We start from the raw sequence: 17,087 nt of genomic DNA, 5'->3' as shown, positions 1-17,087 counted from the left end.
CAGCAATACGTGTCTAATTTCATTCGTGTGGTTTACTTTGTCACGTCTGATTATAATCCTTCTGCTTTTAATCTCTCCCACGTTTCCAATTCACAAATTTACCCTCGCTCAGACGTTCGCCTAAAGTAACCAGCATGAGATTGACCATCGAGCCATGGCAGTCGCGATAATCGTGCCTCTCACATCGTGCACGATGGCCCTGGGAGCCTCTACGTTTCACGAGATAATGTGAGAACTTTGCACTCATGGCCATAACCCTCGAGATGCCGCTAGGCACGCCTTCGAGTACACGCACGAACTGTCTCCTGTGCAGCGTGCCTCAGTAGATAGGAGGGAAGTGGTTTTCATTGGCACCCCGTAGGACTGAGCGGGTGGTGTAGTCGTGATCCCCATCTCAGCGATGTCGTCTCTTCACCGCACGCTTCTTCTCACGGTGTTCATCACTCATTTGACCGGAATCCAGGTATGTCTCCCTCTTCAGTGCCCGTGTCGATACACGCTTCACCTAAAACTAAACTTTTTTTTTATTTTACCAGGCAAAGTCCACTGAGCTATGTATCTCTTTTTCAGAAGCGACCTGGTCATAAATGATAGCTCAACGAAGTGGCTTATCACGTGGAAATGTATAGCGGCCAAGTACTCTAAACGCATATTGATTTTAAATGTGGAGGGAAAAAACGGAGAAACCGGAGAAAAAAATACCACGCGACCACGGAGAGAACATGCAAACTCAACATATACAGATGCCAGGGTCGAACTCACGATCTCCTGTATACCAAGCGAAGTAGTTAACATCTCGCCACCGCGGCGCTACCTACAAGGCCCACGAGGGCGCTTTGCCTCTCGTTCATCCAACCGAGAGGCTCAGCGGGAGAGCGAGCGGTTCGCAATGATTAGAAGGTTGGGAGTTTAAATACACATTGGGGGTTTGCCTCACACCATCATCCCTGCGTGGTTGATTAAATGAGTACCACTTTGTAGGGAGGTCAACAGTGGTTGTCCTCTGGAGAGGTCTTGCACCCGCATTAGGAACGTGTAATATTCACCACTGGCTCAGGACTATTTGATAAGGTGATATGTTTGACTCGATAACCAACAAACGCCATCGTAGTTGTGCAGTGGAATCTGAGCTTGCAAGTCTGTAAGCTGCGACAAGTTTAGCAATTGTTCTGTAATGTGACTCAATGAAGCTTACTGAAGTGTTTGTTATCCAGTTGAGATGTGCATACCTGACAACCCCTTTCAGTGCCGATCTTATATTGATCACTCTGTGCCTTTATAAATTTCAACGTTCATTCTAAAAGGTCCCTTCACAAGGGACAAACAAAAAAATAGACAAAAATACATTTTATTTGCCCGTATTGAAACAGCTGTACGCCGTATGGACCTGAAAACTCAATTTCCCTTTTCAAGAATACGAGTGAAACGTATGGGTTGACAGCTATGGATGTGCGTTGGGACTCAATAGTTCCCCATGTGACTTGCCTCAGGCGATCATTGCACGTCTAATCCGCCTAGTTGGACCTATGGTTCAAATCAACGCATTGAAAGAAAACGGTATTCGGTTTGGCAGGAATGATCTCCAATTAGCACGGTTGGCTACGTACGGTGGGAAAGAAGTTCAACACACATCGTGAAAGGAAGGGAGCTGCGATCGTGGGGTCATGGCGAGCGCACTGGACTTGCAATTCAGAGGTCGCCGGTTCAATTCCATGTCCTGGGCGACAGTTGAACCGTTGGAGGAAACTTTCTCAACACCCCCCCCCCCCAACTCTGTCCACTGAGCAGCAGCAGCCGTGTGAAAGGGGGTCAACCAGAGTGAATCAGCAGTGTGGGTACTCCCACCTCTTCCAACACACCTGATCAGCATGGAAGAGTGGACCATATACCGTAACCCTCTGGAGCTCCCTTGAGTGCAGGAGGTCTTCCGCCAGCAGTGGTGCGAGCCAGCACTTGCAGGCAGAAGTGAACTGGGATAAAAAAAATAGGCCCAGGAATTTGCAAACACACCGGGCCAAAATCGGGGCTCTGGAGTAGCTGCGAGACGTTGCGATGTGACGTAGCGTGGTGTTACCGTAGTGTTACCATGGTGTTACCGTGGTGTTACCATGGTGTTACCGTGGTATTAACGTGGTGTTACCGTGGTGTTACCGTGGTGTTAGCGTGATTTTGCCATGCGATCTCACTGACCCATTTAGGGCTGGGTCCAAAAAACAAATGGGTAGGCGGTGAGGAAGAATCTTTGGGGCTGCCGAATTTGGGGGCTTAATGCCAACTGAGAGTGTAAGGTAGCAATGAAGCGGGGAACATTAGAGGTAATAACATATTTTAATACATAAATATAGTCGTTAAATTTCGATTTAAAGCTTTCGTGACTGCAGGGATTCATCTTATTGGTTCTTTCGGTAAAGTCACGTAGAAGGAAAAAAATATAGTCGTTTTTTTTTCACTCAGACCACATTTGCAATTTCCCCACACAGACCGGCCCACCGGCCCTCGAAATGGACCAACCCACCGAGGCATTTGCCCTATGGACTGCTGCCCTATGGCCAGTTCGGGGTCTGCTTTGCCTTATCGCTGAGACACGAGGGCACGTGTCACCACGCCGTGACTTAGGCCGACGTGATGTTTCTGCGTTCACACAAGCTGATCGCTGCACCGTTCGTTACTCGCGTTCCACAATAAACGGTGACCGATTCCTGACGTTTTGGAACCGTATTTGGAAACGGCCGCGGTGTTTGTGTGCGAACCGATTATGGTTTGACCACAGCTGTTCGGCTTGGTGTGATCGAGCAGAATGTGGAGGGAGGGAGGTAGGGTTGGTTGCTCACACAGAACCAGTGGCGTAGTAACTCCATTATATCAGCTCAGGGGGTGCGGCAATCGGTCAGGTGGGGCCCCGATATTCAATTTGTCTAGCACGGTCGCACGCTTGGCTATTTCATATCGCGGGCTCCTCTTGCCTCATCACATCGCCGTTCGGCTCACGGTCTCGGACATTTGACGCTGTAGGGGGCGCACCGCCTTTGCCAAATGCAGCCACTGCAGCTCCGTAGCAGTTACCTCTTTCCGATATAATTGACGCCTATCTCACGAAATACCTTTTCCAAACGTTACTGCTCTAATTACATTAAAATAAAACGTGGATCATAAATGAAAGCAAATTTCGATTTAAAGCTTTCGTGACTGCAGGGATTCATCTTCTTGGTTCTTTCGGTAAAGTCACGTAGAAGGGAAGTAATACAATAATAAAAATAAAACATAATAAAACAATTCTCACGACGTTTCGGCTACAACGCAAGCAGCCGTCTTCAGGTGAAGAATGAGACACTACCAAGCTAGGAGCTTATATATAAACTGGGTTGGAGGTGGAAGAGCGCCTTAACAGAAGGAATGTGCATATGAAGAGGAATTTAGCATATTCATGGAAAATGCGTAGGAGGTGGGAGGGGGGGTTTCAAAGTCATTATGCCTATGCATTATGCAGGATCAACAGCACCAAGGGGGGGTGCAGGGAGTAGCATTAACAAAGGAAAGGAATGTTAATGATATGTAGCTGCAGTTACTAAACAACCACGTAGAAAACTAAAGTATAAACTACATAAAAAACTAAAGTATAAACTGCATAGCACCATCAGTATACTTACTATACTCTACAATAAGCTGAGTTACTAACAACAAGTAATACATTACAATTCTACGTCGTAAAAATTATATAATATGCTTCCATCTAAACTTTATTCTCTTACATCACACGAGCATATACCGTACTATATACTGTCATAGATAAACCCAACGTTAAATTATATACTGTATTGCTATAAACCACCCTATACCTTATACATTTCAACATAACACTATGTATTATTCTACCCACCCTAATGTGTATCGAAATGGTTTATTACGTCCTTCCAGTGATTGCTAAGCCAGAATCCATCTTCTCGGTTAAAATTGTCTCTGTGTTTGTATATGTGGATCGCCTCATGAACGAATCTCTCATGATAGCCAGATGGCTTGCAGAGAACCTCTGTCTTGGAGAAGTCAATGTCATGTGAGCCCACTGAGTTGTAACAGTGATCTGCCACGGCTGAGGTGTTTGTCCTACCGGGTTTCAGGTCAGCTTTATGTTCACGGATGCGGTCCGAGACATGTCGCTTGGTTTCCCCAATGTAACTGCTACCACAGAGGCAACTGAGTTTGTAGACACCAGGGTACTGTATGTCTGGAACCACATCTTTTACAGACGGTACCAGATCACGGATTTTATGTACTGTGTTGAATCGGACCTGGATCTTGTGTTTAATCAGGATTTTGGAGATCTTTTTTGTGACCCCAGCAATGTAGGGTAAGGTGATGGTCTTGAAAGGCTCCTCAACAGGATCCTTCTTGATTGTTGGAGTGATGGCTTTGCGGATTGTATAGTCGGAGTAACCATTAGCCTTAAGAGCTTGGCGTACGTGTTTGAGTTCACTGGAAATGTGTTCATGGTCGGAGATGCATTGGGCTCTATGATATAGAGTCTTGATGAGGGAATTCTTCTGGGATGGATGGTGGTGGGAATCCGGTTTTAGATAAGCATCCGTATGGGTGGTTTTCCTGTAGACAGAGTGGCTCATTGAACCATCAGGTCTCCTTTTGATTAGGACATCCAAAAAGGGTAGCTTGCCATCATTTTCGACTTCCATGGTGAATCTGATGGCTGGGTGTATGGAATTGATGTGGTCGAGAAATTGGTCTAGAGCAGGCCGGCCATGTGGCCAGATGACAAAAGTGTCGTCTACGTACCTCTTCCATAAGGTCGGGCGTAGAGTGGCAGTCTGGATGGCGTCCGTCTCAAATTTCTCCATGAAGATGTTGGCTACAACCGGAGATAGGGGGGAGCCCATTGGGGTGCCCTCAATTTGCTTGTAGAAGGTTCCATTCCAGGTGAAGTATGTATTGGTTAAGCAGTGTCTCACCAGGGGGGGTACCCCAGCATTCAGTCCTTGATGAACCAAGTCTTCAATGATTGCGATGGTGTCAGGCACAGGCACCTTGGTGAACAAGGAAACCACATCAAAACTGACAAGCAGGTCGTCTGGGGACAGGGCAATCCCCTTGATTGTCGATACCAGGTCAGTAGAGTTTAGTACTGCAGAGGTGGTTTTTCCAGTGAAAGGCCGTAGTACTAAACTCTACTGACCTGGTATCGACAATCAAGGGGATTGCCCTGTCCCCAGACGACCTGCTTGTCAGTTTTGATGTGGTTTCCTTGTTCACCAAGGTGCCTGTGCCTGACACCATCGCAATCATTGAAGACTTGGTTCATCAAGGACTGAATGCTGGGGTACCCCCCCTGGTGAGACACTGCTTAACCAATACATACTTCACCTGGAATGGAACCTTCTACAAGCAAATTGAGGGCACCCCAATGGGCTCCCCCCTATCTCCGGTTGTAGCCAACATCTTCATGGAGAAATTTGAGACGAACGCCATCCAGACTGCCACTCTACGCCCGACCTTATGGAAGAGGTACGTAGACGACACTTTTGTCATCTGGCCACATGGCCGGCCTGCTCTAGACCAATTTCTCGACCACATCAATTCCATACACCCAGCCATCAGATTCACCATGGAAGTCGAAAATGATGGCAAGCTACCCTTTTTGGATGTCCTAATCAAAAGGAGACCTGATGGTTCAATGAGCCACTCTGTCTACAGGAAAACCACCCATACGGATGCTTATCTAAAACCGGATTCCCACCACCATCCATCCCAGAAGAATTCCCTCATCAAGACTCTATATCATAGAGCCCAATGCATCTCCGACCATGAACACATTTCCAGTGAACTCAAACACGTACGCCAAGCTCTTAAGGCTAATGGTTACTCCGACTATACAATCCGCAAAGCCATCACTCCAACAATCAAGAAGGATCCTGTTGAGGAGCCTTTCAAGATCATCACCTTACCCTACATTGCTGGGGTCACAAAAAAGATCTCCAAAATCCTGATTAAACACAAGATCCAGGTCCGATTCAACACAGTATATAAAATCCGTGATCTGGTACCGTCTGTAAAATATGTGGTTCCAGACATACAGTACCCTGGTGTCTACAAACTAAGTTGCCTCTGTGGTAGCAGTTACATTGGGGAAACCAAGCAACATGTCTCGGACCGCATCCGTGAACATAAAGCTGACCTGAAACACGGTAGGACAAACACCTCAGCCGTGGCAGATCACTGTTACAACTCAGTGGGCTCACATGACATTGACTTCTCCAAGACAGAGGTTCTCTGCAAGCCATCTGGCTATCATGAGAGATTCGTTCATGAGGCGATCCACATATACAAACACAGAGACAATTTTAACCGAGAAGATGGATTCTGGCTTAGCAATCACTGGAAGGACGTAATAAACCATTTCGATACACATTAGGGTGGGTAGAATAATACATAGTGTTATGTTGAAATGTATAAGGTATAGGGTGGTTTATAGCAATACAGTATATAATTTAACGTTGGGTTTATCTATGGCAGTATATAGTACGGTATATGCTCGTGTGATGTAAGAGAATAAAGTTTAGATGGAAGCATATTATATAATTTTTACGACGTAGAATTGTAATGTATTACTTGCTGTTAGTAACTCAGCTTATTGTAGAGTATAGTAAGTATACTGATGGTGCTATGCAGTTTATACTTTAGTTTTTTATGTAGTTTATACTTTAGTTTTCTACGTGGTTGTTTAGTAACTGCAGCTACATATCATTAACATTCCTTTCCTTTGTTAATGCTACTCCCTGCACCCCCCCCTTGGTGCTGTTGATCCTGCATAATGCATAGGCATAATGACTTTGAAACCCCCCCTCCCACCTCCTACGCATTTTCCATGAATATGCTAAATTCCTCTTCATATGCACATTCCTTCTGTTAAGGCGCTCTTCCACCTCCAACCCAGTTTATATATAAGCTCCTAGCTTGGTAGTGTCTCATTCTTCACCTGAAGACGGCTGCTTGGGTTGTAGCCGAAACGTCGTGAGAATTGTTTTATTATGTTTTATTTTTATTATTTTATTACTTCCCTTCTACGTGACTTTACCGAAAGAACCAAGAAGATAAATGAAAGCATTTTCATTAAGATACATTTAAACCGCGTTTCAAATAAGTTGCGTTCTTTTGCACTATTGTTTAAAACAAATCTCATGGTGGTTGTCAAGGGGGTCCCAACTCGGGCTTTGTCCACCAGGGGAGGCCAAGGCACCCCCTGCTTGCCCCACGCTCGTTATGCTACTGCACAGAACTCGAATGACTGTTAAACACAGCACAGAAACAGTGCCGGATTAAGCTAGTGCGGGCCTATACCTTATGATGTTATAAAGGGGCCCTAAAAAACATAAATATTAAAACACACATTTTTTTACTTGCATAATAAAGTAATTGTATTTTTTCATTTGCTACACAGCCAGATAATACGACAAATCGCTAACCTTAAACACCCAGTCGTTGAAGGCAGTATAGTACTATAGTAATAGAGCAAGTGTAGAATCACTGAACCGAAATTGATAGCTTAAAAGCATTTAGTGCGGGGCCCTTGAAAGTGTGGGGCCCGTAGCATTATGCAGCTACTTTTGCTACTGGGAGAATCCGGGACTGCACAGAAAGGAGGTGACTGCTCTGTTCATGTGGATATAAAGTTGGTGTCTTTAGTGATGTACGTAGCAGCATCACCCCCACCCCCCCGAAGCGAACACTCTGCAGGACCCTGCTTCTGCACGTAGCTGTCTTCAGGGGAGTTGAGAGTCTGTGCGGATTTTCTGAGCAGACAAGCGGAATACAAATATAAATACATAATGCACCCGGATTGCGGCAGCCAGGTTACCGAGTCGCAACTACAAACGACCCCCAATTTCACTTGGCACCACCGGCTCGCGGTCCAGTTCCAGAACAGCGACAAAAATCACAATCAGTATCTTCAACATCCTCCACAGACTCACCCCCACCTACCTCTTCCTTCTGTAATGCGAGCAAGGACAGGGTGGGCGCTGCCTCCGCACCACTCACACGGGCCGGTGTATTGGAGAGGCGGAGCCTGGTCGTCGGGGTGAGTGGGGGCGGAGACAGGGGCAGGATGAGAAGGTGGAGTTTGGGTCACGTGAGAGAGGGGATATAAGGGAGAGACGGAGGAGGAGCAGGGGGAGAAGAGAGTGAACGACAGAGGGGAGCCACGCTGGCGGTGAGGGGAGAAGTGGCGCCATTGCCACGTGGTTGGGGCCGATAGGCGTACTGGGGTGAAGTGTGCGCGGGCAGCGGAGCGAGCGGGTGCGCACGGGAGAGAGAGAGCCGGAGCGGGTGTGGGGGACCCGAAGGGCGGTGTGGCCCGAGTGGGTGAGGAAGAGCACATGGAGGGGCCGGAGGTGACGGTGTGGCGAGAGCCACACGGAGCGTGCACGGGGGCGTACGGCGATGGAGAGAGAGAGCCACACGGAGTGTGCGCGGGGCGCACGGTGAGGGTCGGAGCGAGGACCAGCGGGTATGAGGAAAAGAACCCAATAAAGGACCAACGGAGAGCGACAACGTGTGAAGGAGTCCTTTATTACACTTCTCATCTCACTCTCCCCGCCCCCTCCACGCACTCTCCTACGTCTCCCTTCTCATCTCACTCTACTGTGACGTGTCTTTAGGCGTGGTTATTCTTGCAGCATAAACATGTGTTTCATTCCTTGCGATGAAAAAAAGTAAAAACGATAACATTGGGACGATCTGTAAACGCCTCTCTGCTTGTGAACCAATAACCGAGCAGGCATTGCGACTGATGCAGCTGTGCGCTCTCTCTCTCGTTACAGTCCACTGCGGACAGGCAGCACACCGTGGGTGAGTGCCGCAGTTTCGGTGGTCTGTGGCCATGAAACCCGGCGTGAGACATCATGACAGCCGCTCCGTGCATTTGGCCTGGCGCGTTAACTCGCAGCCAAATTGTCAAGTTCATCCGCATCTCATAATGCCCCAAATGTCACTCGTATCACAGGTAAAATACAATGTGATGACCACTCTCGACGTTATTCTTTTTTTTCAGAGAAAGATGTGGATGAAGGTCAAAAATGGGACATATTTGACATTAACAAGGGTAAGTTTCCATGTTCACGATGCTGCGAATTTTACCACCTACCCAGCCCCTACCACTCCAATTACTGCCACTCCTGTAATCCACCACACTTGTAATCTACCAGTCATATAATCCACCTCTTGTATATATTGTTATTACATTTGTTACATTTAATTAATATGGTAAAACACACACACAACAGCGGCTCATTTAATAATTCATGCATCAACTGCAGGAGATCCCGAACGAACAAACCCCAATATTTAGTATATATTTTATTTAACAAAAATGTTGTATCACAAAATATACAACACATCACTCCTATAATCCACTACTCCTGTAGTCCACCACTATTATAATCCACCACTCTTGTAACCCACCACTCCTATAATCCACCACTCCTGTAGTCCACCACTCCTATAATCCACCACTCCAAAATCCACCACTTCTATAATCCACTACTCCTTAGTCCACCACTCCTATAATCTACCACTCCTATAATTCTCCACTCCTATAATCCACCACTTCTGTAACCCACCAACTCCAATAATCCACCACTCCTGTAATCCACCACGCCTATGATCCACCACTCCTATAATTCACCACTCCTATAATCCAAGACTCCTATAATCCTCCACTCCTATAATCCTCCACTCCTATAATCCTCCACTCCTATAATCCACCACTCCTATGATCCACCGCTCCTGTAATCCTCCACTCCTATAATCCTCCACTCCTATAATCCACCACTCCTATGATCCACCACTCCTGTAATCCACCACTCCTGTAATCCACCACTCCTGTAATCCACCACTCCTGTAATTCACCACTTCTATAATCCACCACTCCTGTAATCCACCACTCCTGTAATCCACCACTCCTATAATCCACCACTTCTATAATCCACCACTCCTGTAATCCACCACTCCTGTAATTCACCACTTCTATAATCCACCACTCCTGTAATCCACCACTCCTGTAATTCACCACTTCTATAATCCACCACTGCTATGATCCACCACTCACATAATTCACCACTCCTGTAATCCACCGCTCCTATAATCCACGTGTGCCGTATCGAGCTCCGCGCATTGCAGTCGTGGGCAGCAGTGGGCAGAGTAACGCAGCCTCCGCTGTGCACCAACTTCCACCCACCCCCACGGTTAGCAGCACGTCACCTTCTCCGTTGCTCGCTGATTGCAATGTACGCGGTGTCGGACTGATTGTGTGCGGTCGATTACAGATATGAACCTGATTGAGGGAGACATTGCGTACGACCAGGTGAGTAGATTATTCTTCATGCAACTGAATTTGCCTTGCCGTGCGTTTAGTTGTGGTGTGATCTACCTCGCACGTACCAAGTTGTTAGGATTGTTAAGTTGTTTATGAAAAAAAAGCTTCATAGCTCATCGGATTCCTCCTGCAGTCTAAATAAAGTTTCTGCTCCTGATGATTGCCCATTCTGCACGGGGCACGTCCGCTCGTAGTGTAACATCGTGAGTAAGATGGTGAAAGTGACGTCGTGCATGGCTGGATAAATGAGAAACAGCAAATCGTTGCCCCTCTACTGCGACAACTTCGCCAGCACCCTCCTCACACGGAGTCTTGAGACTCTCCTGGGTTAAGCACGCACAACGATGCGAATAATGTAAAAGCTCGTTAATTAGCCGATGACTCAGCATCATGACTAGAGGACCGCAGAGCTTGGGCAATTGTTGACGTCGGCTCCCTCGCCGCGTGACAGTTGCCCTCCCCGCTCGTCTGTGGTTCCTCCTCGCCCCCTCTTGCGTCGTTCGCTGCGTCCGAGTGAGAGCGGCGCCACTTTAACGAGTCGACGTTTGTCACGAGTGCCATGGGCCCAGTAGCGTTGTGGCCAAAGCTATGAGTTGGGGGCCCCCTTGACACCCACCACGAGATGTGTTTTCAACAACAGTGTAAAAGAACAAAAAATATTCAAAATGCGGTTTGAATAAATAGTTTTCATGAAAATGCTTAATGATGTGATGAGGCAAGAGGAGTCGCGATATATAATCGCCTGGGTGCGACAGTGCGAGACAAATCACAATATTGGGGGCCCTACTTGACCGATTTCCGCAGCCCCTAAGCTAATAATGTGGTTTACTACGCCACTGCATGCGCCACAATGTATTCTGGATGCGCCCCGTGTGTGTGGCTGCGTGTGTTGTGCTCCGTAAGGTGTATTCAAGAGGTCGAAGTGCAGTCCGTGATGACCGCTACCGATGGCCCAAAACCATCCCTTACTACCTGGACATGAGCCTTGGTCAGTCGCGCCGATTTCCCAGTGCCTTCGATGCATTTCAATGGTTGTGTTTTTATTGCGACACAACGCGAGCCCGGTACGATACGCCGATAAGTGGACGTATTTGACAGATGTCCTTCTGTGTGCGTGGATATATATGGGTGCAATAATTGCTCCGAATCTGTCTCGTGTTTCCGTAACTTGCAATTCATATTTGTAAGATGATCAGAACACATTACAGCAGAAACATTCGTGCAGGCCGGAAAATACGAACAGATTAAAAAACGCACGAAGGTGGTGTGCAGCATTGTATGTACAAACGGCTTTGTCCAGACCACCAGGTCTGCATGTGTGGCCATTTTGTCATTTAGACCACCGACTTACAGAGTTAATTAAAAAAAAACGTGGCCACCATCCCAACAGGCAGCGGTGAAACAAGGACACAGCTGTACACCGGTTTCATTGGTATTATGACTCATCAGTACAGTACATTCATCAACGTTAGCTCTTGCCGTATACATCTGGGAGCCTCGTATGTGGAGGGGCCTCACCCCCACGCCCCATGAGCATCCCTCAAGACAACGATATTTTGCTCCGCTTATTTTCTGCTGCGATGGGTGAACACGATACACGTCTCTGTGCACCCTTTTTGGACTGCGGCAGATAATTGTGGAACACAAAGACGGTGAAGAACAGCGGAGGTGCTGAAGTGTTTGTTTCTGGCAGGGCTGCCACCGTCTCCTCTTTTTACAACACTGCGCAGTTGATTGCAACAATAAAGTTCAACGCAACAACGCCAGTGCCAGATCTCTGTGCAAATGTTTTTTTAACTAAACTAATTTTTATATTAGCAGGCAAGGTTCGCTGAGCTGTGTAGCTCTTTTTTCAGAAGCAACATGGCCACAAATGATAGTCCAACGAAGTGGCTTATCACCTGAAAATGATAGCAGCAGCCAAATACTCTAAACGCGTGATTCTAAATTTGGAGGGAAAACTGGAGGACTCGGAGAACAATCCGCGTGACCACGGGGAGAACACGCAAACTACAAATATGCAGCAGACGTCAGGGTTATGATCGAACCCACGACCTCCTGTATACGAGGCGAGGTAGATAACATATATCACTGCCTTGGTGCAAATCAATACTTGCCAGCCGTACACAGACGCCAATTGCCGGACAGGCGGCAATCCTTGCATCTTGCCGAGTGACAACTATCTCGGGGTCTCCAACGAGGGCGGTGGTGCAATGCGAATGTTGTGTATTGAATTAGACCAACATTTATTTATGAGCAAGGGTTTGCGTCTGGATTTGTACATTTAGACGTGAATGCCAAGGGCGTCATTATGCAAGCGTTTGAGATGTACCGACTCAAGACCTGTATCGACTTCAAGCCCTGGGCCGGCGAGCGAGAGTACATCCAAGTCATCAAAGACAGCGGGTAACTCTCTCACTATCTCACGTTTCACCACCACCATTATCAAAGACAAAGATCCCCAGTATAGCATTAACAGACTGTTGGGGCAAGTGCTGTTAGCGAGCACCTATGAAGGCCGGCACGGTACACGAGGGGGTGGGTGGCCAGCACCATGACCTACTGCCTTCGTCTCCCCAGTGTTGATGTTTACACACCGCACCAGGTACTCATTTGAGGCTGAGTCGACCTAGGGTAGGCCCAGAACCAGTTCAGATAATCGTTGCTGGTGTTGGCCGTGAGCGGGAATCGAACTTGGGCCGCCGGGTTCGTAGCACAGCGCGTTAACCGCTACGCTAATGTTCTCCACACCACCACCATCGTCATCATCACCATCGTCACCATCGTTCGCCACGATCCATCCACTGCTAGATGGCCTCCTGAAACCGCCACCACCTCTTGCGATCCGGCGATGTGACGATCTGCTCGGCACCCACGCACGAACTGATCTCATGACTCCATCTCTCCAGCGGACGTCCTCTCAGACGCTTTCTATTCCTTGGCTGCCGCTCCGTTATTAGTCTCGACCGTCGATCGTTGTCCCTTCTGGCTGCGACGCGTCCCGCCCCAGCAATGCTCACTAACCCTTAACAGTGTGGACGATGTTCATCGCCCTGCCTGTGTTCTCCAATCCACACGTTCTTCTCTCTGTATTTTAACGTAACTTCAAGCATGCTTGGAATTTAGCTCGTTTTCTTCTTCTTACACGTAAACGCTGCCCATCACACACAGTACCACATTGCAGGCGGCGCAACTGCTTGGGGGCTCACGCACGCACTCTCCCTGGACGTGAGCCCATCACCACTCCTGCTGTCACCTCGTTCCGTAGACTGCCACACCGCAACTTCGTTAATTGTGGGTCCTAGTGAACGAAGTTATGGTGTACATTTTTGTAATTCGTCGAATGTGGACCGTCACGCCGGCTCACAATGGCCGACTGCTCATGGAAAACGACGTCACGAGATAGTGCTGCATACAACTGCATTTGTAAATGTAATTTGTAACGTTCATCCTTACCCACATGTATCGATTGTTACATTTTTATGTGCAATTTTATTGAGCGACTCTGTGTTGTCTTGGTGTGGTCTGGGACTGTTCTAGCTGTTGCTTTGCTGTTTTTCCCAAGCTTGGGAATTGGTATACTTGTGCAATTCGAACTTATAAACTCTTTTATGTATACATTTTTTGTGATTTTATTACCTTTTTTATACTTTGCACTCCTATCGGTTTTTTGTATTGTTTGATGTTGTAACTATCTGACCCTATGCCCCTACTAGACATCTGTGAAAAATAGCTTCATAGCTCATCGGATTTCTCCAGGATAAATACAGATTCTGACTGACTATTAACGTCCACCGGCGAGCGAGTCGGATGGTGTGCAGGGTCTTACAGTTAATGCGCATGGCAGCATTATCCAGGGCGGTCCGCCATCCTTGAACCGTGGACCTCCGCTACGGGCCGGGGGGCGTGCCAACGTTGGGCCGCGTCGACACCCAGCTGAGATGTGCCGCGGTCGCCGTGCCCCACAGGTGCTGGTCCTATGTGGGCAACCTTCACTACGGGAAGCAGGAGCTCTCCATCGGCGCTAACTGCGACCGCCTGGGCACAGTGGAGCATGAGTTCCTGCACGCGCTCGGCTTCTGGCACGAGCAGTCGCGCGCCGACCGCGACGACTATGTCACCATCATGTGGGACCAGATCCTGAACGGTGAGGGCCCGGGCGCGGCCTTCGTTCCGAGCAACGACTTTGAGCGACTCTCTCCTTTCTCTCTGTCTGTCTCTGCTGCTTTCTTCACATTGCTCCACGTTGGGAATCCCCTACCCTCCCATCGTCCTCATCGTCCCTTTAACCTCGCCCATTCAATGGGCGTATGTTGAGCTTCTTTTGCACCGTACGTACTGAACCGCACGGGGGAAGGACAAAAGAATCAACACAAAAAGCACTTCGAAAGAAGTCAGTTTTAAATTTTCTGATCTAAAAGTGCATAGTTCCTGTAGCTTCCTAGTATCAGAAGGAAGAGCGTTACAAACTGCCGCAGAAGCACGTCTAAAAGTGAGCGATGCAGTAACCATCTTTAAAAACTCGTATCTGCATATTATGACATCGATGCTCGTGCTGTTTGTGGCTGGACACTTTACGGTGTTGGCCTTGGGTGTGTGCTCAGCAGCTACAGTGAGGGAAAAAAGTATTTGATCCCCTGCTGATTTTGTACGTTTGCCCACTTACAAATAAATTATCAGTCTATAATTTTAATGGTAGGTTTGTTTGAACAGTGAGAGACAGAATAACAGCAAAAAAATGCAGAAAAACGCATGTCAAAAATTGTATAAATTCATTTGCATTTTAATGAGGGAAATAAGTATTTGACCCCTCTGCAAAACATGACTTAGTACTTGGTGGCAAACCCCTTGTTGGCAATCACAGAGGTCAGACGTTTCTTGTAGTTGGCCACCAGGTTTGCACACATCTCAGGAGGGATTTTGTCCCACTCCTCTTTGCAAATCTTCTCCAAGTCATTAAGGTTTCGAGGCTGACGTTTGGCAACTCGAACCTTCAGCTCCCTCCACAGATTTTCTATGGGATTAAGTTCTGGAGACTGGCTAGACCACTCCAGGACCTTAATGTGCTTCTTCTTGAGCCACTCCTTTGTTGCCTTGGCCGTGTTTTTTTGGGTCATTGTCATGCTGGAATACCCATCCACGACCCATTTTCAATGCCCTGGCTGAGGGAAGGAGGTTCTCACCCAAGATTTAACGGTACATGGCCCCTTCCATCGTCCCTTTGATGCGGTGAAGTTGTCCTGTCCCCTTAGCAGAAAAACACCCCCAAAGCATAATGTTTCCACCTCCATGTTTGGCGGTGGGGATGGTGTTCTTGGGGTCATAGGCAGCATTCCTCCTCCTCCAAACACGGTGCGAATAATCGCACCAACTGTTGTCACCTTCTCACCAAGCTGCTTGGCGATGGTCTTGTAGCCCATTCCAGCCTTGTGTAGGTCTACAATCTTGTTCCTGACATCCTTGGAGAGCTCTTTGGTCTTGGCCATGGTGGGGAGTTTGGAATCTGATTGATTGCTTCTGTGAACAGGTGTCTTTTATACAGGTAACAAGCTGAGATTAGGAGCACTCCCTTTAAGAGTGTGTTCCTATTCTCAGCTCGTTACCTGTATAAAAGACACCTCATTAAAATGCAAATCAATTTATAACATTTTTGACATGCGTTTTTCTGGATTTTTTTTGTTATTCTGTCTCTCACTGTTCAAATAAACCTACCATTAAAATTATAGACTGATCATTTCTTTGTCAGTGGGCAAATGTACAAAATCAGCAGGGGATCAAATACCTTTTTCCCTCATTGTATGTTAACATCCATCTCAGTCCACTAACTCTCGAGTGTGGCGTTCGTGTCCCTCCATGTCTCGTTTTCTTCAATTTCCCTTCCCTGCTCCTACACGCATGTGTCCCATCCAGCGTTCTCGCCCAGGACGTCCACGTGGGCTGTGGTTGTAATGGTGCCTGCGCACCGCATGAACCGCGCGGTGCGTGGTTGCGTTTCGCAGGCAGGGATGGGAACTTCGACAAGTACGAGGACGATGTGACGGATCTGCAGAATGTGCCGTACGACTACTCCTCCGTGATGCACTACGGCGCCGGCGCATTCCAGAAAGCCGAGGAGCCCACCATCATCACGCGCATCCCCGACTTCATGCAGGTCATCGGCCAGCGCTCCGACTTCAGCAAATACGACCTCCAGAAGCTCAACCGCCTCTACAACTGCAGTGAGGGGCGCGCGGACGGCGGGGGGTTGGTGATGCGCGGACGGCTGAGGCCTCACGCGGGGCGAAGGGAACGTCGACACGTGGTGACGTCTTCTCCATGGCCACACAAAACGAGCGTGCAGATCCTGCCGCGTCGCACACTCCCCACTCCCATCGTTGTCATTGTCTCTTTCCCCGAGCTCTTATAACCATCATAATCACAATAATAACCTCGCTCCATTCACAAAAAGCGTTGACTCTCATACATTACCACGTTGACAATGCTGTTTGTTTCCGGCCGCTTGACGCTCTGGGCCTTGTGGGCCTTGTGCTCGACAACCGTAAACATAATTGTCAATAATCAAAGAATGGAAATTTAACCACCTTGCCGTAGCATCACAGTACCCCGGCTGGCCAGGAGACGACGGCCATGGTGGCCACGGGGCGTGGGTGGTCGATTCACGACCGTTCACGCGATCCGCCAACTCCCCTCGCTGCCTCTTGTGTCCCTC

General features: G+C 48.0%; 1 protein-coding gene across 1 annotated transcript in view; it reads left to right on the top strand.

Moving 5' to 3' along the window:
• The first annotated feature begins 284 nt into the window (after window positions 1-284).
• The window catches only part of MEP1B (meprin A subunit beta), a 38,302-nt gene continuing 21,499 nt past the window's right edge, over window positions 285-17,087 (top strand). Inside the window, exons 1-8 of the mRNA XM_078593377.1 lie at window positions 285-463; window positions 8,826-8,853; window positions 9,056-9,106; window positions 10,329-10,366; window positions 11,282-11,366; window positions 12,667-12,784; window positions 14,347-14,525; window positions 16,378-16,596. Of these exons, the coding sequence (XP_078449503.1) occupies window positions 401-463; window positions 8,826-8,853; window positions 9,056-9,106; window positions 10,329-10,366; window positions 11,282-11,366; window positions 12,667-12,784; window positions 14,347-14,525; window positions 16,378-16,596 (781 nt within the window). The 5' untranslated portion in view covers window positions 285-400. The remainder of the gene's footprint in view (window positions 464-8,825; window positions 8,854-9,055; window positions 9,107-10,328; window positions 10,367-11,281; window positions 11,367-12,666; window positions 12,785-14,346; window positions 14,526-16,377; window positions 16,597-17,087) is intronic.

Source organism: Lampetra planeri, chromosome 4 (assembly GCF_965212315.1).
Source record: "Lampetra planeri chromosome 4, kcLamPlan1.2.h2, whole genome shotgun sequence".
NCBI classification, from domain to species: Eukaryota; Metazoa; Chordata; class Hyperoartia; order Petromyzontiformes; family Petromyzontidae; genus Lampetra; species Lampetra planeri.
Note: the sequence above shows the minus strand (reverse complement) of the source record. Positions and strands in the feature narration are given on the sequence as shown.